Source organism: Oenanthe melanoleuca, chromosome 8, assembly GCF_029582105.1.
Source record: "Oenanthe melanoleuca isolate GR-GAL-2019-014 chromosome 8, OMel1.0, whole genome shotgun sequence".
Lineage (NCBI taxonomy): Eukaryota > Metazoa > Chordata > Aves > Passeriformes > Muscicapidae > Oenanthe > Oenanthe melanoleuca.
In genome coordinates this window covers 28,474,320-28,500,352 of record NC_079342.1, presented here as the reverse complement: position 1 = coordinate 28,500,352, position 26,033 = coordinate 28,474,320, and the positions used below count along the sequence as shown (strand labels likewise).

At 50.4% G+C, this 26,033-nt stretch overlaps 1 protein-coding gene across 2 annotated transcripts in view; it reads right to left on the bottom strand.

Annotated features, from left to right (window-relative positions):
- ASTN1 (astrotactin 1) overlaps nt 1–24,826 on the bottom strand; it is a 58,009-nt gene extending 33,183 nt beyond the window's left edge. Inside the window, exons 1-3 of one of the 2 annotated variants that reach the window (XM_056497684.1) lie at nt 24,509–24,826; nt 4,000–4,187; nt 359–752 (exon numbers count right to left, since the gene is read on the bottom strand). In XM_056497684.1, the coding sequence (XP_056353659.1) occupies nt 359–752; nt 4,000–4,187; nt 24,509–24,791 (865 nt within the window). In that variant the 5' untranslated portion in view covers nt 24,792–24,826. The remainder of the gene's footprint in view (nt 1–358; nt 753–3,999; nt 4,188–24,508) is intronic. The other variant, XM_056497685.1, reaches the window with a different exon arrangement.
- Nucleotides 24,827–26,033: the final 1,207 nt, after the last annotated feature.

Below are 26,033 nucleotides of genomic sequence, written 5' to 3'. Positions count from 1 at the left end.
CTGATGACAATTCAAAATTTGCTACTAACAACCTCATCTGAAGAAGACACCAGCAATCTGGGCATGCAAAAGGGAAGTTTGGGGTCTCGATGGGAAAGCATGGGGGGAACCCCATTCTGGTTCTCTGTCAGGCCGTGGAAACCACAAAGTTGCACTGTCCCAGCCATGTCCCACTCAGCAGGGACTGCCTTCAACTGGCTGCAAGGTCTCCCAGCAATGGAAGTGCCTTCAGGATACCACCACCATCTCACACCCAACAAAAACCCAGAGAAACAGGGAAAACACTGCAGGGAAAGCACATGTACAGAACTGTGGAGAGAAGGCAAGCTGGAAAGGAGCCAGCTCGGCCCACGCCCACCTGGGGTGAGGTCCATGCTGGCCTTCTCGTTGCAGCCCTGCAGCGAGTCCAGGGTGCGGGTGACCTGGCTGGCGAAGTCCTCGCCTCCGTTCATGCACTCGCGCTGCAGGTGGTGCCGCAGGTCGGTGATGTCGTACTCGTAGCCGTCCAGGATGGGCGTCTCGCGGATGCTGAGCGTGCCGCTGGAGTTGTGGCCCTGCACGCGGGCATTGCGCAGGCTCTCCCGCCCGTGGCCCCCGATCAGCACCGACGGGATGTAGTGGATCTCGTTGGCCGCCTCGGCGCTGGCGCTCTTCTGGGGCTGCGGCACCCGGCGCCGCTTGCACCAGCGCCGGCGCGTGTAGAGGATCATCACCAGGCAGAGGATGGAGAGCAGCAGGGCGATCATCCCTCCCTGCGGGCGCACACGGGACCAGGGATCAGCCAGGGACTGCCATCAGGCTCCCCCGGGACACAAACACCCCAGGGATGCTCCAGGGTGGCCAAAGCAAAGGCACTGCAGAGGGGACCCTGATCACCAAAAGTGTGCTGACACCAGGAGCACCCAGTGCTGGCCAAGGGCACCAGCTGGAGCCTGCCTCAGGCTGGACCGGTTTTGAAGTCGCCACCCAGGCATGAAAAAGCAGCATTTAAAGCAAGGCATGTTTTGTTTCACTCTCCTGCCTTTGAAAACAGAGATCAGCTTTATTCCAGGCAAATGCTCCTACAGGCAACTTTTTCTGACCCATTTCCAATCAGTTTCAGTGCTGTCATTCCCAATCTAGGGAGATTTTCCAAGGGTATCCGGCAGAAATTGCAGCACAGATTAAAAGAGATCAAAGCTTGAGACAGGCAGATGACTGAAGTTTTGTCTGGGGAACATGCCTGGGGAAAGAGGCTGAAAAAGCTCCTGTCCCACAGGAATGGACCCCAAAACTGCACCTGGTCCTGCCGTCCTGCTACCATCCCCAAGATCACTCTCCTTCAAGACATCATGGTACACAGATAGAGAGTGGTGAGATGAAAGCCCCAAACTGGCCCCTTACACACAATCTGCCAAGAATAATAACAATAATAACAATAAAGAGCATGCGGAGCCAGCTAACAGCTATGAGTCCATCCACAGCTCCGGCCTCTTTCCTCTTTTCTATGCAACAGGTGATCTTGAGAAAATAAAATAATAGTAATAATCTGCTCCATTAGGCTCAAACATTAAGGGAATTATTGAATGAGAAGCAAGAAAGGCAGCTGGAAAAGGAAGTTTAATGGTCACTACAGTTTAACCTACTTTCATTTCCAAAATAATGGAGCTGTGATGCACCCTCCTAGCCTCCTTCCCACCTTTCTTTCTTTAAAAACAAACAAACAAACAAACAAAAAAAAAAAAAAAAAAAAAAAAAAAGAGGAAACAAGCTCTGTGATTCAGGAGACCAGCACTTCTGCAGAAGCCGGGGGGGGCTGGCTGGCATCTTGCTGGCCAGGGAGCCAGAAAATCTTGCTGGGGCTGAAAACTGGCCCTGGATCACAGAAATACAATCCTACAATGGTTTTGATTGGTAGGGACCTTAAAATTCACCTCATTCCCTTGCCAACAGCAGGGGCAAGTCCTGTCCAGCCTGGCCTTTAACACTCCCAGAGATGGGGAAGCCACAGCTTCTCTGGGCAACCTGTGCCAGGGTGCTGCCACTCCCAGAGGGAAGAACTTCTTCCCAATATCTACTCTCTGTATCAGTCTAATTCCACCACTACATGCCTTTGTATAAAGTGCCTGACATAGTCGTGCAGAATTTTTAGTGGCAAAATTTTTAGTGGAAGCTTAATTCTGTATCATGCTCCAACCCATATGAATTCCTGTGATCCATGAAGAAGTGGGAATCCATCCCCACAAGAGATGGCCTCCTCTGTCATGGTTCACCATCACCCTAGAGAAAGTTCACCTGCAGATGGCATGACAAGCAGGCAGGAGGAATTCCAGGGCATTGCTGGCTTTCCTTCACCCTCAGTATGCACATTAAATCCTCCCAACACCAGCGAGCTCTGCCATGTGCCTGTGCTGGTGAATAGGACAGACCAAGCTGGAGCTCAAATCTGGAGGATGTTCTTTTTTTTCAGGCAGTGGCTGTGGGTTCACAAAAGAGACTTGTTATTTCATTGAAACGAAACTTCTTCTGCCCCAATAGTCTGAGAGCTCAAATTATCCCTGAGAAATCCAGCCTGTGGACTCTTGAGATTTCAAGAGGCTCTGAGAGGAGGATGAAAACCAGAACTGAAGTCTCCCACACATACTGCCTATTGGAGAGGGTCAGACCACTACCTCATACCCATTTTCCCTCCACAGGAGCAGAGAAATCCCATTCTGTCTTATTCCCCTCAGTCCAGTATCCGTGTGATGGCTGTGAGAGGAGCCCTGCACTGGAAGGGTGTGGGAGTGGTCCTCACCCAGTCCATGAGGGACCTTGGTCACGAAGGATACAATCCCTCACTCACACTTCTTCCCTTGGCAACCACGAGAGAGAAAGAAAATCAGCCTTGAAAACACCACGTGATCCTGACTCCTAGCACAAAAGCCAACTTCTGTTTGTCAGGGAATAAGGATGCTGTTGGAGTGGAGGTGAGAGTGATGGGGACAAAGGGGCAGAGGAGGACTCTGCATTTGCCCATTTTGGTATGACAGCAGTGAGTTGCAGGTATCCTTTCCATCAGCTCGATAACAAGCCTTGATCCAGGCACTTCTGCCTTGATCTTGGAATACAGCAGTGCCCAAGAAGACCAAGACCATGGAAGGGCCAGCCTCTCCGAATGGGATGCACCCTCTTAGGAGCAGCTGGCAATGGACAGTAAAATAGAGATAATGGTGCAAGATGGTTTTGGGAGTGGCTCTGCAAACCACTTTTTCCTTCAGACTAATCAAGTACAAATGAAGAAGGAAAAACCTGAGTCCGGGTGCCAATCTGGAAGAGCAATTGAAGCTCTTATTAGGGTAGACACCACTGACCAGCCTGTTTGCAGCCTCGGCAACACATTGTCTTTGGCTAATTATCTTCCAGTGGCACAAAAATTGTAAGATTCTTCAAATTTTTTCCAACACAACAAAAAAACCTCAATCAACACACCACAGATCTTCCCCCAACATGCATATCTCTCCTTTCTCTGCCTTTAAAACTTTGCCTCCATGTAGCAAGGTGGAGTATTGCTGTGCAATCTCAACACATGAAACCATGGCCATGGGGCTGCCATGCTGATAAAAGTGTTGGTGACAGTGCCTGGTGGCACTGTGACATGCGCTGTGCAGCAGGGCAGAGGGCAGCAGGCACTGTGCACTTTGCAGCAGAGCAAAGGGCTCCTGACCAGTCAATGTGAACTAACCCTGGGTTAATGTGGTTGACACTTCAAAGCACAGAGCCCCTGGGGATAAAGGCACCCTGCAAACATGTTCTCAAAGTGATGCAAACTAAGGGAGAGGTTTAAAGCAGCCTGTGAAGGCACTTGGCATTCACCACTCAGAGAGGTGCCCAGGGCATCCTAACCACCCCAAAGGTGGGCACAGTTTCCCATCCTAGGGCAGCTGAAGCCAGATGGGCAAATAAATGGCTTTTCAAAAGCCACTCTGTTTTCTACAGGATTCTGGACAGCTAAACAGGGGCTGTTTTCCCAACACATACCATGACAGAGATGTGGAGGATCCTCAGCTCCTCCTCTGCAGACTCAGTCTGGGGTTCCTCTGTGGGGTCGAAGCCAGGCAGGTTGGGGGCCCCGTCTTGGTGGTGGATGTGGAAGAGCAATGTGCCGTTCTCCAGCCACTGCTGCCGCCAGCGCACCAGTGGGATGTCATCCGTGTTGCCTGAGATCTCTGCAAGAGCAAAGATGGTCAAGGGGGAAATGGGGAGCAGAGGGTTCCTGGGAGATGTTCACCTCTTCCCAAAAAAATGGCTTGAGGGACCACAGGATGCACACCCTGCAGTCACTGCCTGCCAGCACCATGGCTGCCCCTACATAAATCACAACCTGAAGTGCTAAAGCAGAGTAAAGCAATATTTCTGGGTATAATCCAGACATGGGCCTCTCCAAAAATCCAGCTGAGGTGCAGGGAGAGAGCACTTACTGATGGCAGTAACCCAACAATGTCCTTCCAGCTCTAATTTGGACAGGTTTCACCTACTCGCTCCATATTAAACACAGCTTCAGGCATTGGGTACACAGGTTACAGGACAACTTCCCAGCAGCATGATGGGATCATTTGGATCACAACACAAATTATTGCAGACAAAATATTTACTATCCTTTGTGAACAGTGAAACATGAACGTGGCCGCGATTTCAGAGGTTTTCAGTTATCAACCATTTTTTACAGCTCTCTAACCAAGACTTAACCAAGAGACCTGCAGAGCTTCTGCCAAGCAACCCTATCTTCCCTAAGTACTTTTAATTCCAAAGTTTGGGGCAATAAGACAGATGGACAAAGCTGGGCTGTCATGGCAGTAGAGGACACCCAGGCAGGAAGAGCAGCTGAGGACAGGGACATGACACATGCTCCAGGACACTAGATGCCAAATCAAACCTAATTCACCTGGCTGGCTTCAAAATTTCAGGGACATCCTACAGCTGGGTCGCAGCCAAAGACAGGGTAACACCAAGACCTCTCCCTAGAAGAGATGGGCACTGTTTTAATCACTATCTCCCTCTCAGACCAGATCAACTTGATCACTATCTCACACCACCTTCATCTCAGCCATCAGCTCAAGTCTGACTGCCTGTTAGCTATTTTTCATGAAAACAGAAGATTTAGTTGGGATGACCAGAAAAAACACAATGAGCTTCCCACTTAGGCAGAGCTTTCTCTCCTGTATCTGCCACATTGATGGCAATGGGAAAGTGCCTGTCACACTTTCCAAATTATCATCCTTATTTTGCTTGTTTCATGCTGCCTTCAAATGAAAACTGGAATTCAATTACAGTGCTGAAAAACAACATTTTAAATTTGCCGTTAATTAATTTCATTAGGTTGCCTTAAGTGAGCTAGCTGCCGGGGGAGGTGGGGAGGGGGAAAAAATCTGCATGGAGAACCAGGTTCATCCTCCCATACTGATTTGATTAATCAAAAGAAGCATTAGCCACAGCGAGTGAACTGGCAGACTGTCTGTGCTCAGCACGGGCCGTGTTTCTGGTAGTGATCAGTGCACTCAGAGTGTCCTGAGCACAGGGATGCTGAGCGCTCCATGACGCTCATGGGAAGCAAAACCAAGAGTTAAGCCACCAGGAAGCCAGAAGCACTTTTAAAATTCCTTCTCTAACTGCTGAGCTGTGTGCTTAGGGACATGGATCCCCTTTGAAAAGCCGGTCCTGGGAGCTGGGAGGATTGGAAGATTGGAAGCAGCTGATCTCTTCCTCTCCCACATGGTCTTTATTCATGGACTAGAGGGGAAAACAAGCTTGCCCGCTTTCACAACTCCCCACGGCTTCTCAACTTCGTATGAACCAGTTCAAATGGAAGAAAACACTCTCCCTGCACCTGCCAGCTAACGTGAAATTAGGAGTAATTAAAGCAAGAGCATTTATGCACAGCAGGAATTCAACATACTGACATTTGGAAAAAATGTAAATACCAGCATTTGCTCCATTGTAAAGAGGGAAAATAATGGATACTAAGTATGTGACATTGTGACACTTAGAAAGCTAGAGTTAGAGATGTTTTCCCTCTCACCTGACATATCACTGTAAAAGCAGCACCCTTCAACTCATTAATATCTGAGAAGAAATTCTTGATGGAAGTTATTTAAATGATTAATAGATTATCGTAAATTTAAGCCTTAAAATAGGTTGTCATAATTTCAAATTTATTTAAACAGGCTTATTTTTTAAAAGAAAAATATATTTTAATAAAAAATGGATTCTTGTTTTAGAATAGCACAATCCAACTACAGAGCCTGAGCACGTTATCTTCTTTCACCAGACATCATGACATGACCCTGTAGCTGCATTACACACAGGTCAAAAGTGCAAGACACAAAGGAAAACACCCCAGAAATCAACTGCCATCACCCCAAACTGGCAGGCTATGAGCCCTCCATCACACTGCAGGACAAGGCTGCTCCACATCTCTGCTCCTGCCTGGCAAAGGCTCTTGAGGCAGTGCCTGCATGACAGCGCTTCAGCCTTGGACCTTCTCCTCCTTTCTTCAAGTGTCTCAGTAACACAGCAGCTGCCTCTATCCTACTCCATTTCTACTTGAAAAATTTACACATGTAAATGCTTTCCTGCATCCATGAAGCTCTCCTGGAATTTGGTTTAATCAAGACAAAAATAAGATCAAGACCAAGCTTCCTCCTTAACACAGCAACTCTTTACTCTCTCTTCTCCCAGTCCAACAGATTTTACTTTTCCCTTTGTCTTGCTCTCCAAGCAGACATCTCACCACCTGGTGAGAGATGCTATGGTGACCCATGTAGCCAACTGGGATGATTTATCTGGATGTTGTAGGGTCTCAGCTCTGCTACAGAGCTGGCAGGTGCCAACCCTGCTGACCTGTTTGTACAGTGGGGCCAGGATGTCCCAGAGGAGGCAGAAAAGTGGGCAGAAAGCCAAAAATAAAATTTAAAAAATGGTGGGGGGAGAGGAAAATTTCAAGTTCAAAGTTTGAAAGATATTGATGAAAAGCCTGGTCCTTGCATGGCTTTCATTACGGCCTTGGATGGGAAGCCATTAGCACTAGTATTAACTTCTTGCACCTCTGTTAAAAAATAGCCTGTCTGAGTCAGAGGTTAATGACAGTAGGAGGCCCACTAATTAGGTTGTGCCACATTCACCTGGTATCAAACGTGGCCCAGGTCCTTCATATCTGCAGGAGCAGCAGCCTCCAAAGGCCCCAGCTGATGCTTTCAGTGGCTGCTCCCCTCCCAGACCATCTGCCCGGGAAGGGACTGGAGAAAGAAAGGTTCCATAGGAGCAATTTGAGGAGAGGATAAAAAGCCAGATTGAAGGTGCTGGAGGTGTGTGGATTTATACCTGCTTCATTCTTGATTACCACAGCCAGCCTCATTTCCCTTGGGACAGCTGTCCCACACGAAGCAGACCCAGTCCTTCTGGAGGCAGCACCTCTGCATGTCCTGATTTTGGGAGGCAACACCTCTGTCACAGACCCATTCTGCACCTGATTTGGTGCAACATCAAAACCATGGCCCATGAGCCTGGTGCTTACCTGGCTCTATTCCCATGTCCTCATTCCCCCAGTGAGACCTGGCATGGTGGCACTCAAGGAGAACAACTCTCCTTAAAAACTCACATCAGCATGCTGATGAAAAAAACACCCATCAAAACAATTTTCCTCTCCATTTGGAAGCATTTTGCACTAATAGATGCCTCCAATAAGTCAAATGAACTCTGCCATAATGCTAGTCTCCAAAGACTCATTTCATACAGCCAAGCACAGATTTTGACTTGGACTTGTATTTCCTCGTTAACATTTAAACCTGCCTTATTTTCCATCCAGAACCTGACTGTGTTTTTATTTAAGTTTCCCATTAGCTAAGGCTTTTGCTCCATGTCTAAACCACACACACCCTTTAAAGGGCTCAAACTCAGCTAAATCAAACCTTGCACTCCTCTGAGGGTCTCCAGTGTCTGAAGTGACTCAGGAGACCTTCCCACCATGAGTCACTCACTCTCTCTGTTGGGACCTCAGGCCTTGATTTCTACCAATTCAGATGTCAAAATGCTTATCTTGATACTTAACTCATTTATACTTCCAGGATTTTAATGACACATCATTCATGCAGTAATATTCATCTTTTTATGGACCTGCTTAAAAAATTCACATTCATCACTGACTACCCATATTTAATTTGCATTTTTTCCTATCTCCAGTCTCAGGTAGGAAAACCAGCTCATTCTGCAGGTCATTCTGCCTTTTCAAGACAATCCAGCTTTTCCATACCAGTAAACATAAACCTCACTGTATATATTAGGAACCTGCTTCATGGGAGAGGGCCCCTAGGGGAAAATCTCCAAAAGACTCCTAGATATGGGAGGACATAAAGGTTGAGGAAAAGACAGGTGATCTCCCTGGGGCCACTCTCAGGCTGGGTCAGAGAGGTCACTGCACCAAAATGCCTATGCGTGAGGCTGGGACATGTGAAGCCATGAGTGCCACAGCATGGCTGACAGCTAACCAGGTGTCTCCTTGGAATGCAGGGCGCCTTTGCTTTTGGGAAGGTCACCAAGGAGTCACCTTTCAAAGCCGTAACCACGCTTTAGCCTTGAACTGGGATTTTTGCCCCAAATATGCCAAAGCCCTAAGCCCTCCCTTTCTTTAACAACAAACCCTCCATCACTCTGGGAGTGACGCTGAATTGCACAACTGTTTTTGAGCAAAGGACACTGATTCATCATTAGTGGGCCTGAGCTTACTGGGTTTGCTCTGCAGATGCTGATTTTATAGCATGACAGTCCCCACTGCCCTGCTCGTCCCTGCAAGCCCAAGGACGTGCCCAACCGCACCGCTGCGACATCCCCTCCAAGGTCATTTTTCCACCACGTTTGTCAATATTGACCTAAGCTGGGGGGAAAACTACAAGCAGATTGGGACATTTGCTGGTGTTTGATTTTCACTCCTGTCTTGTTACATTGGCCCCATCTGCTGTAACTGTGAACTACAGAGGAAATGTGGGAAGAGAAGCAAATCCACCTCCTGGTCCAAAACTCAGATGACACAGTCATGTTCAAAAGAACCCAAATGCTCACCCACGACAGGGAGCAAAAGCAAAATAAAGAGAATGTGTGACTACACTTGCAAGATGCCATGTGATACAAAAGCCCCAGAAAGGACCACATCTGTAGTTGATATCTCACCCTGCAATGCTGTCATGTCACCTCTTCCAGAGGGAAAATCAGGTCTCCATGGAAAGGGTCCAAATGATGGAGAGGCTCCCAGTCAGCCATGGAAAATTACTGCCCTGGCTAAATTGTCCCCCAGAAAATCAGTAAGAAGAAGGACACAAACCCCTCAGCTCAGATGGTGCTCACCTATGAACTGAAGAACTCCACCAACACAACCACTATCATTCCAGAAGGGTGAGCAACTCGGTAAGAAAAACCTGCCAGAGGAAACCCCAATTTCTTATTAAAGCTCTTGCACATCAAGGAAATTAAAGACCAGTAAAGTCCAGGGCACTTTGTCAGAGGATCCAGTAGGTGCATCAGTAAATATGGGTTGTTAAGCCAGTAGATAAGGGTGATCCAATTTGACAGACTCATTTCAAAGCGTTCTTGTCAAAATCCTCAAAGTTTCCCAAGCACCAAAGTGGTGTTGGGAAAAGAAGGAAAGTCATCTTGAAGCCCTCCAGGTGGGGGAGGAATAAGGATTTAGTTTTCACAATGAAAGGAGGTTACCAAGAAGCCCCACAGAGATCTCTGTCAGGACCTTGGCTGCTCAGAAACACTCTGGTAGAGGAGGCAAATGACAAAGTTGGTCACCAAGGCTAAATTTAGTCTTCTCAAAGCCAAAGCTGAGAAGTGCAGGAGGAAAGCAGGCAAGGAAGTGGGCAGGTGAAACTGAACCTTGGTGAAAGCAAGCTGATGATGTGGAATCCTGCAAGTGATATTCAGGTCAACCATCTCGAAACAGAGGAGGCAAAGCTTGGAAGGTTTGGAGGAGGGGTACAAGGAAGATGAGATGTTGCAAATGGCTTTATCAAGAGGAGAAATCAACTGTGTTAGGACACCACAGTAAAGAAACAAAACAACAGAATGAGGACATATAAAAGCCTATAAAACCATCAGGCTGTGGAGCAGTGGGAAAGGCAATGGTTATTCACTATTTCTCACTTTGCAAGGATTTACGCGTGTAAAAACCAACAAAAGGTCCTTTTTCATCCACCCTAAAGTATCCAAGGATGGTGAAAGGTACTGAATTCAGGGGAGACAGCCACCACCAGCTATTGAGCCAGAGAGCTCAGAGATACATCCTAGGTCAAGAAATCCCTGCAGCACAGACCTGGGCATATATAGACATTCTGCAGTTTTAACTTTTTTTTTTTTTCTCAGTTATCTGTAGATGTAAAAGAAAAGATTACGGGCAACCTCATCCCTGATAAGTCACAGTTACTAAGATAATTACCAAAGAAGAGTAATAGCCTTCCCTTAATGGGTCACAGCTGTGATTAATAAAGATAAGTGTTTTAAAAGGGGTGGGTTGACTGGTTAGGGGATCTTGGAGGCAGAGGGCCTGGGAAAATGGGCCTTGAGGAGGTAGAGGAGCCCTGAGGAGTGACCTGGAGAGGCACAAAGAAGAATGAAACAAGGAAGAGAGTTGCTGCAGTAAGAGATGTGCCGTGAGGTCAGTCTGGGTCTGATGGAGTCAGAGCTGCTGTTGGAGCCTGCAGTCATAGTCAAGCTAGGTGAAAGCTGCATTCAGAGTCTGCAAACCAATACTTGCAGGCATAGTCCAGCAGGAAATAGCCAGCAGAGTCTGCAGTTGGACCCTACAGTAGGAGCTTGCTGTAGTCAGAGTCAGGATGGCTAAGCTGTAAAGAGGAATAAACTGGGATCCTCTTCATGCTGTTGAATGACAGTCTATCTTGGCTCCTTTCTACCCCTATGGAGAGGTTGGCTGCAGATGCCAAGGAACAACAACCCACTACCCCTACACTGCCCAGTCTCTTGGGGTTCAAGAGTGGCTGCAAAGCTAGCTTTGTGCTACCCAGACCACCATTCAAAGATGCATCTCGCATCCATGTGTCCCTTTGGGAGTGTCTGAGACCCTCTGCTCCCCCCAGCACTGCCTCATGGGAGGAGGGGGTACCCCAGGGCAGCTCCCTCCTAGTGACAGAGCCTCTTAACACCCAGCCAGAAACTCCCCCTTTCCAAATCCCAGTCCTCTGTGCTGTCAGACCCTACAGATCCAAGATACTTGCCAAGATTTCCCTCAGCTTTACAATCCAGCCAGCAATTTTCACGGGGAGGCAAAGGACTATTTATATCCATCACAGACTGGCAGGGAAGGTAATGGCTGGCCACTCCAGCCCATCTGCCAGGCACTTAGCAAGACATCAGAGCATATCGTACAGGGGAGGTCAGGCAGCAGTGGTGGGACCAGTGGGGGACATGGGGGGGTGCTCTACAGTGATGATATGGGCTGCACCTCAAGGGTGAGCTTCAGCTCACTCCTACACACTCATCTGTGTAAGTGCTCATTGTGCTGAGGCTGAGAGGTCAGGAAAATTAGATGTTATTTTGGCATTTCTATGCTTAGCACGGGGAACAAGCACAGCTACTTGTTCATTTCCCTGGGGGGAAAGCCATGACCTGCTGGTTTTCTGAGACATGGGATGGCCCTCCCAGGGAGTGAAACAGGACCAAAAACAACCTTGTCTGCTCTCCTATCCACAGCTAGGCCAAAGAGGTGATCTTCCTCTTCTTCCCATCTGCCCTGGAGGAAACAATGCTGATCTCAGGGGAAGGGATGGAGAAGGCAGGCATGGGCTGATCCACCTGTAACCTACCATCATAAATTCTTTGGTGCTTAGGAGCTCTTACACGATTTCAAGCTTCATTTTCGAGTTTCTGGGGAGGCTTGAAAGATGGAAAAGGCAGAATTAAAAGGAAAAAAAAAAAAAGGACAAAAGATGTAGAAGAGGAAAAACTGTGCATCTTGAATTTATCGCTCTTCAAAGAAGAGCTTGTCAAGATGGCCAGAGACCAGCCAGTGCACAGTGATCAACTGGAAGACTTTTAGGTCTAGTCAAGCTTGTTTGAGATTTACAGGAACTGAACAGAGGCATAAATCTGTTGCTGCCTGATGAAAATGGAGGTAATTAAATTTGCAGGCGTATATTATTGTCATATTGATGTTTTGTATAAATCAGCAGAGGCACAAAGCACACTCTGGGCACAGAGGAGCTATTTGCCCACCTGCCTGGCCAGAGTGCAGGACACAGCCCTAGGGCACCCACATGGCTCTGCCCATCACCGCAGCCATCGCCACAACCTCCTCCTCCACAAGAGACTTCCAATTGCCCCCACAGACAACAAAAGCAGCAGGACCCTGTACCCCTTCCAGTTACCTGCATCCTTGCCCTGGCTACTACTGAATCTCCTGTGCCTGCAGGAGGGTGAAAACAGGACCACAAGCATTGAGAAGCCTGACCATGGACATTGTGAGGGGTTCTTAGCAGCTGCTTTGAAGCTCTGAGCCCAGGTGCAAGTGGGGTGCTGACTTGATCTTTTAGCAGTGCTTTTTTTTTGTTTTTTTTTTTATAATTTATTTTAACCTTTGTTATTTTGGGAACTTTGAAGCCTCAACTGCTCTGAGGCAGCTGCCTTTGTAGGAAGGACAGAAAGTGCAGAGTGGGGATTTGAAAGAGGGAGAGAAACAGGGAGGGGAAGAAATTGTGCTTCACAGCAGAGCTCTGCAACAGCTCCTTCAGTTTCTCCCACATCCCAACAAACCCACCCTGAGAGGCAGCTGGGGCTCTACAGGAAATCTGTATGCAAAACTACCATGGTGCCTTCCACTTCTCCAGCTCTGTGAACCAGAGAAACCTCAAAGGCCTTTGGAGGCATGCACACAAACCTTCTTTCCCTGTCCCATTGTCCCAGCAGGACATCGCTGAGTGCCCAGGATGGGTGCAGAGCATCCTCTCTAGCCACCACAGCCCAGCCCAGCTTGGTGCCATGGGGATTCATTTCTCCCTGCCATGCTACCAGGGACAGGAACACGAGGGAAGGCTTTCCTGTCACCTTTGCCAGCCAAGGCCCTTCACACGTGTGCATGGGCCAACTTCGCATCCTGAGCTGAGCACCATGTGCACGGCAACTGGATAATTAAAAATTAAGGAAGAGCTTCTGCATTGCAGTCTGAATTATGTAACACTGCTCCTGGGTTTCAGCACCCATCAGCTTTAGTGCCCTCACACGGCAGCAAGGCCCTGCCTGTATTTACCTACCTGTTTCAGGTAGGGGCTCGCACCCCTGGCACGGAAATGGGGATCCCAACATCACAACCATAGGCAGAAACCACAGGCATTTGTGTGGGGGAAAAAAAGGAAGGAAAATCTACATAATTCTCTTGGTCCAGTGCTGAAATTGGAGATGGCAAAAAAAAAAGGGAATGAAGTAGGGGTGCTTCAGCCCAGCCAAGCACAAAAGAGTTGCCCTAGCCAGGACAGCACTCTCATGATCACAACCAGGGAGTTTCTAAGAGAGGGGCTGCTGTCTCTTATTCCTGCACCAGAGGAGCAGGAGCCCATTTTAGCAAACAAAATCAAATCAAGGTGAGAAGTCAGCTGCATTTTCAGTATTTCAAGAGCAAAGAGACCTACTGGACTCTGACCACCAGTAACTGCAAACTCCTGCATTTACAGCCACACCTTTGCCTTAACCCTGCCAGTTCTGGCTGCTGCTGCTGAGTCCAGGGCCCAACAGACCAGCCTGCCACTTCCTCCTGCATCTCCTCCCTTTCCTGGCCAGAAACCCACTGACTACATAGCCACATCTCTTGCAGAGCTACTCCCAGGACCTGGATGCTGCCACCTGGTGTGAAACCAGCCATTAATTCCTGCTCTGGTTCACTCCAAAGGTCACTTCACTGGGCTCTGTGTGCAACAGCTTCAAGAAGCTGCCAAAGGTGCTATGACCCACACCCACAGCGAGTGGCTCTGCCACCACTGCTCCTAAAGCCCCTTGGTTTCTGTGGCTCCTGCAGCTCCTTCTGACCTCCTGGCACTGTGCCTCTCCTCCCTACTCATACTCCTTCCCTTCCTGCCCTCCCTCCATTACTGCATCACTGGGATTCCTTACTGCTGGCATGGTGGTTTCACATCCACACTGCCTTTCATCCCCAGCATGTGAAAGCTGGGAAGACCCAGCCTTGAGGTTTAATGACAAGGAGGTCAGACCCATCCCAGGCTGCCCATGCCACCACCATCCCATGGGGAGATGAGCACCACTTCCCAGGAACCTCCACACCCCCCACTCAGCCACCAGTCCCAGTTCCTGCAGGACACCCCTTTCTCCCAGTTTGTGTCACGACATGAATGGACTGTGGGACATGCTGGGGCTGAGGCTGAGTCCTCCAGGGTTAACCAGAGATGTGCCTTACTCTGCAAGGACAAAAAGGCAGAAACATGACAAAAGCTGTGGAAGCCAGCCCAAGTCCAAGGTTGACTCTCCTCCCACCACCCATGGAGGGGGTTGAGCTATTTCTCCTGCCCACCAAGTCTGAGCACACCATGACCACAGCACATCCAGTAGCTCCTGCTGAAAAACTAATAAAATTGGATTCCTTTTTCCCTGGAAGGATGTTTCAGGCACTGCCTTGCTTGCAGATGCTTGGATACACATCTCAGGCCACTGAAGATGCACCTTGACATGAGCTGGGATGAGATCCTTGCAGCTTCTGGCTCATGGACCAGCAGAAACATTTATAATCCCCCCCCACCCCAGATTCCCAGGCCATACATGTCATGTCTGCAAACTCCTGGCTTCACCCGTTGTCATGCAGGAAAGCCAGCAGCTCAATGGCAGCATGACAGCTCTCACTGCTCCTCTCCAGAGCTCTCCCAAATAGGCAAAAGACAGAGCCCAACTATTTCTGGCTCAAAATTCAGGAAGAGTTGGGAGGTGCAGCACTGGGATGGCAGAACAGCCACCACTGGGAAAGTAGTGCCCAGGGGAGCTTGGGGCCAGCCCAGGGCAGTGTGAGGCATGGCCGTCTCTCCAGTCCAAACAAATTTCCCGGAGGCTGCAGACACTGGGGACATCATTAGAGGACCAAACGGGCTGAGCACAGCAGCAATTTACAGACCCTGCAGCCACTGCTGCACAGTAGAGGCTTGCAAGAAAACGTGGGAATGGGATGTCTCCCCTGCCAAACATCCCCCTTCCCTACCAAAGCCAGCCAGCTCACCTGACCGGCACAGGAGCCTCCTGCCATGCTGCTGCCCTTCTTGCAGAAGAAAGGGCACTGCCTCCTCCTGCCACCCTGATAAGGGCAAGCCCCCCCAGCCCACGCTGGAGCTGCAATCTGCAGCGCTTTTCCATATCCTCACCTCTCCAGCAGTGCCACTCAGCCCACCCCCCCCCAAACATTCCATTCATGGATCTAGAAAGGGTATTTAATCCTTAAACCGCCTCTTCTAAAAAATACCCAGCTTCTTCCTCTGTGTTGGGGCAGCCCCATGAGAGGAGGGTGTTTGGTGGCTGCAGGGCAGCAGCACCAGGAAGTTCCGGGTGCCTGCCAGCCCAGGAAACTGGTTCCCAGTGCCATATCCTCGCTCTCTCACTCCCCTTGGGATGCCAAATTAATTGCCTTGTCTCCTGGAGCTTTTAGCTGGAACAATAAAAGAAAAAGGGGGGTTGCCAAAACCCACAATAAGGTCTACAGTTCCTCTGAGCTACAAGGGCTGCTTTAAATTTTGGAGTTTTTTTCTTTTTTTCTTTTTTTTTATTTGAAGGAGGTTTCCATGGTAACTGTCTCCCATCACACAAGAGCCTGTCCCGGGGATATTTCAGGGTTGTTAATATCTGCCTTCCCAGGCAGCCACTGTGTTGTGACGGTGATATCACAGCTGGGTTTTTTTGGCAGGGGTGCAGGAGGGAGGAAAAAAGGAGGTGCCACTCCCAAAAAACAAGGTCAGGATCCTGCCTGTGCACATCAGTCCAGTCAGGCCTCCATCCCAAAGGGCTCTGGCAAACAGGCTGTGGTTTTCCTCAGACCACTGACCTGATTTGGGAAGTACTCACAAGGCAATGCAGCCCTCACCAGCCCAAGCAGATATGGCATGTTCAACTAAGAGCACTGGCACCTTCTGCCACCTTCTCTGCCCTTCATCCGACCCTTAGGAAGAAATTCCTCCCCATGAGGGCGGGGAGGCCCTGGCACAGGGTGCCCAGAGAAGCTGTGGCTGTCCCTGGATCCCTGGAAGTGTTGAAGGCCAGGCCAGGTGGAGATGGGACGGTGGGAGGTGTCCCTGACCATGGCAGGGGATGGAACAAGATGAACATTAAGGTCCCTTCCAACTCAAACGATTCTATGGCTCTGGGAGTCTCCAATTTCTTTCCTCCACCAGGTCAGTTTCCAGCTGGGTCAGCTCCCTGCAGGAGAAAAGCCAGCTCTCTGCATCCCCCAAGCTGCTTGCTCTGCTATGCTTGTTAGTCATCCTAATTATTGAGATGCCTCAGAGCTGGCCAGAAAAGGGGCTGTGCCCCCTCTCATGTTGGAGCTGTGGACCCCAAACTTCTGTGACCCGTAAGCCACCACCAGCAAGAGGATCCTGCAAGGATCCCTTACTTCCCTTTGATTATAAACGTTTCAAAAAGTCCCTGCCCACTTCCCAGTGGATCTCAGGGTCTGCAGGCAGGAATCATGGAGGGAACAGGCTCAGACCCCTTCATCAGCCCATCACAGCAAACAAGACCCCAAACCAAAGCAAAGTGTGGGGTCAGATTAACCACATACCACACCAGGCTCCAAAGAGCCCAGCACCAGGTGAGCATCCATTCAAGGACCCCATGCTGCAGGGCAGGAAAAGAGGATAAGAAATACCATCACAGCCCACGGGGGCAGAGCACACTCTCCTCTGGGTGATTTCCCAGCAAAAAGCTGGAGTGGGATAGCCAGAACTTGGCAATCAAAAATCTTCCCTTATCTAGGCAAATCCCCCAGCTGCTGTTTGGGGCGAGCCACCAGCCACAGCTGCAGATGCTGGAGCCCAGCAATTTGGACATAAAAGGACAATCAGTCTTAAATGACAGAGCCGTCATCATCCAGGCACTGCCTTAATCCCACCAGGCAAAAATTCCTTCATTTGAAGGACCACTCTGCAGCAAGGCTCCAAGTGAGATGATTTCAGTCTCCATTTCGCTGGCTAAGCAACCATGAAAAAAATAAAACATAATATAAAATTAAACAGAATGAAACAAAATAGAATAGCATAGAAGAGCACAAAATAAAATAAAATAAAATAAAATAAAATAAAATAAAATAAAATAAAATAAAATAAAATAAAATAAAATAAAATAAAATAAAATAAAATAAAATAAAATATAAAATAAAATATAGGATGCAGCCCAGAAGCAAATGTCACTGGCACATAGAGAGGAGGGCAGAGGTGAGATAGTGGCATCAGGGCATGAGTATGGTTGCCCAAGGGTCCTCTCCAACAGTGGAACCCCAACCAATTCCAGGGGCGTAAATCCTACCAGAAATCTTTGGGGGGATCTTTGACGTGTACCCACATGGGCAGCCCAGTGGCCAAAACTGGGACAGATCTCAGGGCAGGAACAGGACCAAGCCTGAGCATCCCTGCCTGGATGTGAGTTGAGACATTTAGGAAGGGAGATAAAACAGAGGGTCAGGAGACCCAGAGCCTCCTTGGCTGAGTGCTGGTTCCCTGCCCACCCTGCCAGACCCTGCCATCCCCCTGGAAAGGCCAAGCAGCCCCACACCCCACTTCCCCCACTGCTTTCTGGGTCAGTGAGATCCTCTCCCAGCCCTGCTGCCGCTGGAGCCAGCTGGATGCACGGTTGCTGTGGCAACGGGTTCCCAGAGACAAAATCCTTATTTCTTATTTTTTTTCCCCTTTGGTTAAGGAAGAAAAATATACAAGAGGGCCTGTATATCCCCCATGTCACTGAAATGTCCATGCCCAGCAAAAGAGTGGGTCTGCAAAGGACACAGCATGGGGACAAGGTGTCCATGAGGATGGGAATGTGCACACTGTGCCTCCCTCCTGAGCCCCCATCACCCCCAGTTTGGCCACAGGGGACTCCCTGCTCCTCCCTGGGATGCTGACAGCTCTCCTGCAGCATTTTCCACCCTGCCACGAGGTTTTAAGGGCTGTCGCTACTCATATCTGAACTTGGTGCTGGGCTCCATTGCCTGGAAGAGGGGGGGTGTTGCCAGGCATGGGATGTCCCTGGTGCTCCAGTGGCTCTGTGCAGGTCACCTCAATCCAGGCTCTGGACCCAGACGGAAAAGGGATGTGGTCATGCTGGTGGCCAAGAGGAGGGAATGAGGTCCCACCAGCAGTTTTCACCCAATTATTAGATGAGCTATTAGATACTGCTATTAGATGAGAATGTCCTGCCCCACCAGGTGCTCCAGGGCAGGGCCAGGGTAGGACGAGTCCCCTTGATAGATCCCTGTCTGCTTTGCTGGAAACTCTGGAAGCCATCAAGCCTTGGGGACAAATATCTCACACAGCAGACCAGACACCCAGCAGCACTCTGAGTGCTACAACAATGTTCCACCACCAGCAGCAACCACTCCAGGAGGATGTAGCAAACACATGGCTCTCCTGGATTTTCAGTAGACGTGCATCCCAAATTCATGGGAACAGGGGTTCAGACCCCAGCCAGGTGGTCAGCTGCTGGCAGCAGGAAGGAATTCAGTGAAGCCCACTGCCAGGAGGGGTGTTGCTAAGGGGCAGGAGGGCAGCTGAGATGGGGTGTTTTGGGTCCCCTTCCCCACCACAGCTCCTGAGACGTCCCCAGGCAAATCCCCTGCTGCCCTCCAGGCCACCCAGCAGGGAGATGACAGCAGCTGTCCCCTCACTGGGCCTGTCAGTGCACAGAACACACTGGCGGGTTTCAGAGCATGTGACAGTGCCCAGGATCAAAGCCAAGTTCAATTAATGGCTCACAATCTTATTAGAGAAATTATTTCAGGATCTTGAGTAAAAGTCCGATATATCCACTCCATTCCATTAGTCAGGCTCATTTAGTAATTCAATCAATCTAAGCAAGGCAATTGAGCTCCCCTGGTATAATTTAACTTGGTTATTCTCTAGGTACTTAAGAATTTCTTAATATTTGCTTCATTATTTCACCATTACACCTCTTCCCAGGTGCAAGGTTCACACTGTGGGCCCCATGGTGGAGTTGCAGCTCTCTGCCATGCTCTGCTCTCATGAGATAGTGACATATGATGGGAAGGTGATTAAGTGGTGGTGATTAAGTCAAGCCAGGGAATGGAACCTCAGCACCCCAGGAACTGCTTCCCACCACGAAGAGCTGGGACTAAAGAGCTGCCCTGTGTGCCAACAGCTTTGGGACCCACAGCCAGCAACCAGATTCAGGTGAGAGGAACAAAACTCAATAAGGTACTCTTCTCACTTGCCATGTAACTGGAAAAAAGTATGGGATAATGCAGCCCTGCAGCCCCTTGGTTCCTGTTTCCCACATCCACGGCCTTTTACGAGCTGGGGGTAGGGGACACAACCTCCAGCAGTCCACAGCAGCAGGGAGATGTGTGGGACGAGGATGAGAGCTGACAGGTGCCACATCTGGCCGTCACCCCGATTAGCAGCAGCCACATCCTGCCCTGATCTGTCTCACATCTCTGCAACCCTCCCCTTCCCCCCACTATCCTGTTATTAACCCAGGGAAGTCAGGGCCAGACCTTCCAGAAGTAGAGCCAACAGCTTAGCTAGGACTTAAAAAAAAAAAAAAAAAAAAAAAAAAAAATTAGATATTTTGGGGAGATATTCAAGAGTGGTTAAATATGCCCAGCTCATCAGTGCCTTTGAAAAATCTCACCCCTCTAAAAAATTAGAATTGATTTTGTATTTAAAAAGGAATCTATTTAATTTAAAAGTAAGATAATTTGAAATCATGACAGCTTGTATTAAGGCTGGAGTTTATGATAATCTATTAAAGTCATTGAAGTTAAGAGCTGTCTCCCATCCTCTGCTGCTGAGGCTCCTGGGAGAGCAGTGGGGAGTGGGAAGTTGGGAGATGAGGGGCTGCATTGCCCTATTTCAGAGCACACCAACTGGGCTGGAAACCTAGAGAGGCAGAAGCATCTCCTTCAGCTTTTCCACATTCAGGAGAAAAAAAAACCAGCATGCAAATAAAATTCAAGTATTTCAAGATCTTGAAATATCTGGCACCCAGAAAGCATGAGTTCAACCCGTCAGCTCTGCTTTCTCATTTCTCAGTCGATTTTACACTCAAAAAGGTGTTTCAAGACTTTCAAATATTTATTGCATTACAGAGAAGATGAACGAGTCAAAGACACTGTCTGTGGTGCAGTTTTTAATTGCATCACAAATCTCTGTTGAGCCCAAGGGGCTAAAGGAAGCCAGAATGCTCATAAATACCCCTCGTGCCTCTTTAAACCTGCAAAGGATGGGGCCCAAAAAAATTAGCAGCCTGCAGGAGTGTGAATCCAGTTAATGACACATCAAATGTGGCTGGATGCTGCCGAGCCAAGCAGTGAGGGAGAAGGGGGTGTGAAGGCGAGTGGACAGGGAATATTGAGCTGCAAATTAGCATTTCTTAATGGCCACCAACCAGCAAAACGCTTCCTCCCTTCAGGAAAAAATACAACTAATGCAACAAACACAAAACGAGATGAAAGGCGACCATTAAAATGAAGGTTTGCTTGATTGAAAGCAGGATGAAAGCAGGATGAAGGCAGGTGATTTTAAATGCAGGCAGCCCAGTGTGCAGCAAGTGGCCCCATCCTAGCTCCCACACCCTCAGCACTTTCTGAAAACTAAGGAGGTGAGAGAAAACCCCACAGTAAAATGGAGAGATGGTGCTGGAGTCCCTTTGGGGGTAAACATATAAACCAGTGTGGGGTTTATTGGTGAGAGCCCTGAGCAAACACAGGTGGTGAGGCAGCACGTGCACAAGAAGACAGCCAGCACAATAAAAACTCACTCCACTCATGAGCAAAAAGAGCTGCAAAGTAGGGGAAAGCCTTGTCCAAGCATCTCACCTCCTCCTAGAGCAGAAGTCATAACCCTACAGACAGCCCATCTGCTTCTGGAGGAACAGAGGAGCAGACACCAGGTCCCAGGTCCCCACGTTCAGGAGATCTGAGCACCAACACACTCACTCTGGCACCAGGATGGACACAGCAGGGAAGGTAAGACGCAGGAAAGGTGCATGGAAAGCAGGCAGCAAGTGCTGCCTCAGCTTCTTGTGTAAAGATAAATATAGAGCTCATCATTAATTTATGTTACCATCAGGGGTTTTCAGGGGTCAGGAGTCACAGCCAATCTTGGCATGCCCAGTTCAACAACTCCCCCCAGCACTTCAGCTTTAACAAGCAGCATACGTGGTTCTCCGAAGACCCCAGTACATCTTCAGTTGGGAGAAAAACCCAGGCATCCATCAGTGGGATGCCTCATTTGGCCACTGTGGCAGGGAGGTGTCACCAAGGCAGGGGAACCACACATACTAGTGTTCATGAAAACCAGCAAGTTCAAAGGCCTTTGAATTATTTAGGAGGAATTTGAGGGGGACACCAGGACCGGAGGCAGATGATAGCCCACCATCCTTGGGCTCCCTGATCCAGACCCCTTCCCAGCTTCTCCCCTCACTCATCCCCCACTGTAGCCACCTACCTGCATGTTCACACCCTCTTTGAGTAGAAACAGTCATGGAAAGAACCCCCCCAAGGGAGCTGATGGAGAGTCCACATGGCAGAGCCAAGGTGCCAGTGCCATGAGGCTCTGTGAAGCACTTGATGGCGCTCCCAGCCCAAACCCAGGCCCTTTGTGATCAGGGGCAGCACCTGGGTCTGGTCCAAGCCTGCTGGCCAGAGTAGTAGCTCGCCTTCCCTTGAGAACCCCTTCCCTGTGCACAAGCCGTAGATAAGAAAACCACCAGAGCAGAAGAAGCAGCTGCCCAGCTCCCCCTGAGAGACACTGAACCAGACCAGCCACAAACCCCCATTCCAAGGCAGTATTTATTACACATTCAAACTCAGCGAGGTGGGTGCAATTAATGGGTCTGATGTTTGCCAGGGATCGTGCAAGCAGCACTGTGTGAAGCCACATTTCTGGAAAGATGCTCAAATACACTCTCCTCTCCCCACACAAGGGCTTGTGAAAACACAAACAGCCACTTAGACCAGCTCCAGGCATCAACCTGACATAGCTATGTCCCCAGCAAGTGTGGAGTGACAGCACTGATGCTCCTGGGTTTTTTGGACTGGGGAACCTCCAGATCCAGAAGCTGCAGCCTCTGAGTTGCCAAGTCTGGGTTTTGCAAGACTTCTGTGCATTTCAGAGCTTCTGCCATACAAAAGCAGTGTCCAGGCTAATAGTGGTGGCAGTAGTAGTTGTAATAATAATAGCAATAATAATAATAATAATAATAACAATAACAACAACAATAATATTTAAAACAACACTCCCACATGTTAAAGCGGCCTAAAACAGTAACACCCACAGATGGCAAAGTGACCACGTCAGCTTCAAGGCAAGCCCTTGTCTCACAGGAGAGAGGAAGATGTAACATGGCATTTCCCAGAGGTCTCCACCTGGCAAAGAGGGGCCTACAAGATGCCCCCTCCTGCCAGCCCAGCCCCAGCCCCAGCATTCCAGGCAGGAAGACTTGAACTGGGATCACCTCTGTGTCTCCACAGCCCAAACCCCTGCATGCTGGGGGCTGGCACAGCACCATGCACAGTCATGGTTTTGGGGGATCAATGTGCCAAGCAGCAATGTCCCACAGAGGCTGGCCAGCACCAGGACACCAGGGTGCATTGGCACAGGGCTTGTCATCCTTGTACTTGTCTGGCAGCAGAGAGTAGAAGGAGGCAAAAGCAAACCCCTGCCAGGCATCATCAGTGCAGGCAGCTTTTTTCCTGAGCTGCCCAGTTTGAGATACCTCATGGATTTGAAAATCCTTGAGGAAAATTCTACAGTATGGGCTGGGGTCATGCTCAGGAATGTCCTCCTGATCCCCACCCAGGTGCTCCCTGCTGGCAGCACCCGAGGTCCCGGGGCCAATCGGGGTCTGGCTCTGCAGGACGGGGTCCGAGGGGACCAGGGGACAAGCGCTAGGGTGGCCTTTGGGGCACCGAGGTGCCAGGGCTGGCGGCCATGCCTGCGTCCCCTGCATCCGCAGCACTGCTGCCTTGTTGCCACAGCAACGCTCCCAGACCTCCGCTGCAGCATCCCGCAGCACCGGCCTTGGACCAGGAGACAGGGACACAGTACAGCCTGCTGCCCCTGCCCACACAGCCCCTGACTCCAGCACAACACCCTGGCTGTCCCCACACACCTCCCCATGGCATCAGCAGCCCCACACTGCCTCTGCCTTTCTCCCAGGAGAAGGGGGATGCCCACACAGCAGCCAGTGCTGCCCCAAGCCCCCCCAGCAACGAGAACTGGGTGGTTTTAGCACATGGAGGAGTCCACAGGCCACAGAAGTGACAAATTGCTGGGAAAAAAACCCAGTCTGGGGTCACCACTGTACACAAGGGTGCTACAGTGGGGCAATGTCACATCAAGCAACATACCAGTACCTCATTTTTGGGCCAACATCCAAACAAGGGTGGCATTTAAAAAACTTCATGGGACACCCAAGGTGCAGCGGGAGAAGCAACAGATGGACAAGGCTTGCAAGAGGTGACACAGCCACTGTGGGGCTAAGGAACGTGATGGTGGCATTTGCCCAGGGCAGGATTTTATGTGTGGGCAAGGAACTGATGTTCTGCACCAGTGTCACCAGAAATTAAACAGCTCAGTGACTTGTTCCAGGTGGTGAGGAACGGTGGTCCCTGCATACAAGAGGGGGAGGCCTCACTCTACATAAACAAAAGAGCAAATTGTTGGCTTTTTTTGGTGGAAGAAAACTTAAGGAGCCCATGAGACAAGGGTAGATAAGCCTCACCCAGTGGATGAAGAACAGGTAGGAACCATCCAGACCATGTGAACAGGCCAGAGCCCAAAACCTGGGGGCGGATGCACTGGAGAAAGCACTCACAGGCAGGATGGGATATACTGGCAGTGGAGTATTTTTCCATCAGGCTGCAGGAAAGGTGACTCTGCTCAGGGGCAGACAAAGCAGAAACCTTTACATCCAGCCAGGCACGCTGGGAGCAGACTGTGGCCTCCTGCCAGCCGGTGGCCATTGATCGAGCCGGGGACGAGCGCCGTGGATGGCAACGTGGGCATGCACCCAGGAGCACCCAGGCCTGCAGCATCTCCAGCCGTGATGCTAAGCGGGGTAAGGGCCCCAGGGGCTGCGATGCTGCAGAGGGTGAACCGGCCCCGGGGCTGCGGTGCTGCAGTGAGTGAACCGGCCCCGGGGCTGCGATGCTGCAGCGGGTGAACCGGCCCCGGGCCGAGCCGCCGCAGGGAGCCCGCCCGCCTGTGCGGCAGGGAGGAGCCGCCCCGCCGGGGATGCTCGGGGCCCCGCCGCGCTCCCGCAGGCTCACCCAGCACGAAGTAGGGCAGCTCCGTGTTCTCCAGGTCATCCACCACCACCATCTCGCCGGGGAAATCGTTGCGGACCGAGAAGAGCAGCTTGGGCTCGGCGGCCGAGGGGCCGTGCATGATGCTGAGGTCGTTCTCGCGCAGGAAGGGCAGCGCCGACACCGTGATGCTCTTCAGCTTGCACTCCAGCTCCTTGGCCGCCGCCTCCGCCGCCGCCTCGGCGGGGCCGCTGCCCGCGGCCAGGCAGCAGCCGGCCAGCAGCGAGCAGAGCCCGGCCAAAGCCATCTTGGAGCCCCGCGCCGCGCTCCCGGCGCCGGGCGGGAGGCGGCGGCGAGGGGCGGGGACGCGGGCCGGCACCTCCCCGTGAGGCGCGGCTCGGCTCGGCTCGGCTCGGCTCGGCTCGGCTCGGCTCGGCTCGGCTCGGCTCGGCTCGGCTCGGCTCGGCTCGGCTCGGCGCGGCGCGGCGCGGCGCGGCGCGGCGCGGCGTGGCTCGGCTCCTCCGGCCCCCCGCCCCTCCCTCCCTCCGCGTCCCCCGTTTTCCCCCCCATCCCTGGAAACCGGGAGAAGTGCGGAGCGATGCGGCGGCGGGAGGGATGCGGGACTGCTCGGACTCCTTCTGCGCTGAGAACAGCGTGCAGGTATCACCCACCCTGCCCAGGATAAATTACAGAGCTCCAAAATCCCACACCTCCACAATCCCAGACTTCAAAAATCCCAGGGCAAATCCCAGACTTCCAGACTCCAAGAGATGTCATGGAACCCAAAGCCTCACCAGAAGCCACAGACCTCCAAAATAAGTCCCAAAAGAAGTTATGGACCCTAAAGCCCTAGAAGAAGTCACAGACCTCCAAATCCCCCAAGCCCATATTAAATATATATCATTGTCTGTATGTGTGCATGTGTGTATACATAAATATATATTAAAAATATATATGTGCATGTGTATGTGTGTATATAGAGAGAGAGAGAGTGTAAGAGCAATCCCAAACCTGCTGGATCTGGATCTTTTTGCCAGATCGGGATGCTTTTTATTTTTACCCTCTTTAAGTGTGCACAAAGCAGTTCTGAAAGCTTGTCGACAGCCACACCTTCCTGCAAACACGTGTGGTCCCCACCGCAGCCAAAATCTGATGGGGGAAAATGACCAGCCCTCGTCCCATCAGGAATACTTGGCCATGGTCTGCTGGTGTGGTTTTCCCCCTGGGACTCTCCTGATTGCAGACGGTTCTGGAACATGGTGTGGAAGCATCACAGAGCTCCCACCATCTCCTCATGGGGACATCCCACCTGGCACCTTCAAAGAAAATGCCACACGGCAGATCCTTTTCATTTTTTTGTATTTTTCTTTTGCAGAGCTCTCCACCTCCCCTTGTGAGTGTTTCCCTGAATTCCTCCTCCCTCATGTCTGCCAGCTGTGAAGCTTAACATGCCCCAGGATTGGCATTGAGGGGTGCACTGTGCCCCACACACCCCAAGCAGTGGGTGCTTTTCCCCTGATCTGCATTTTTAACTTCCATGAGACTTTGG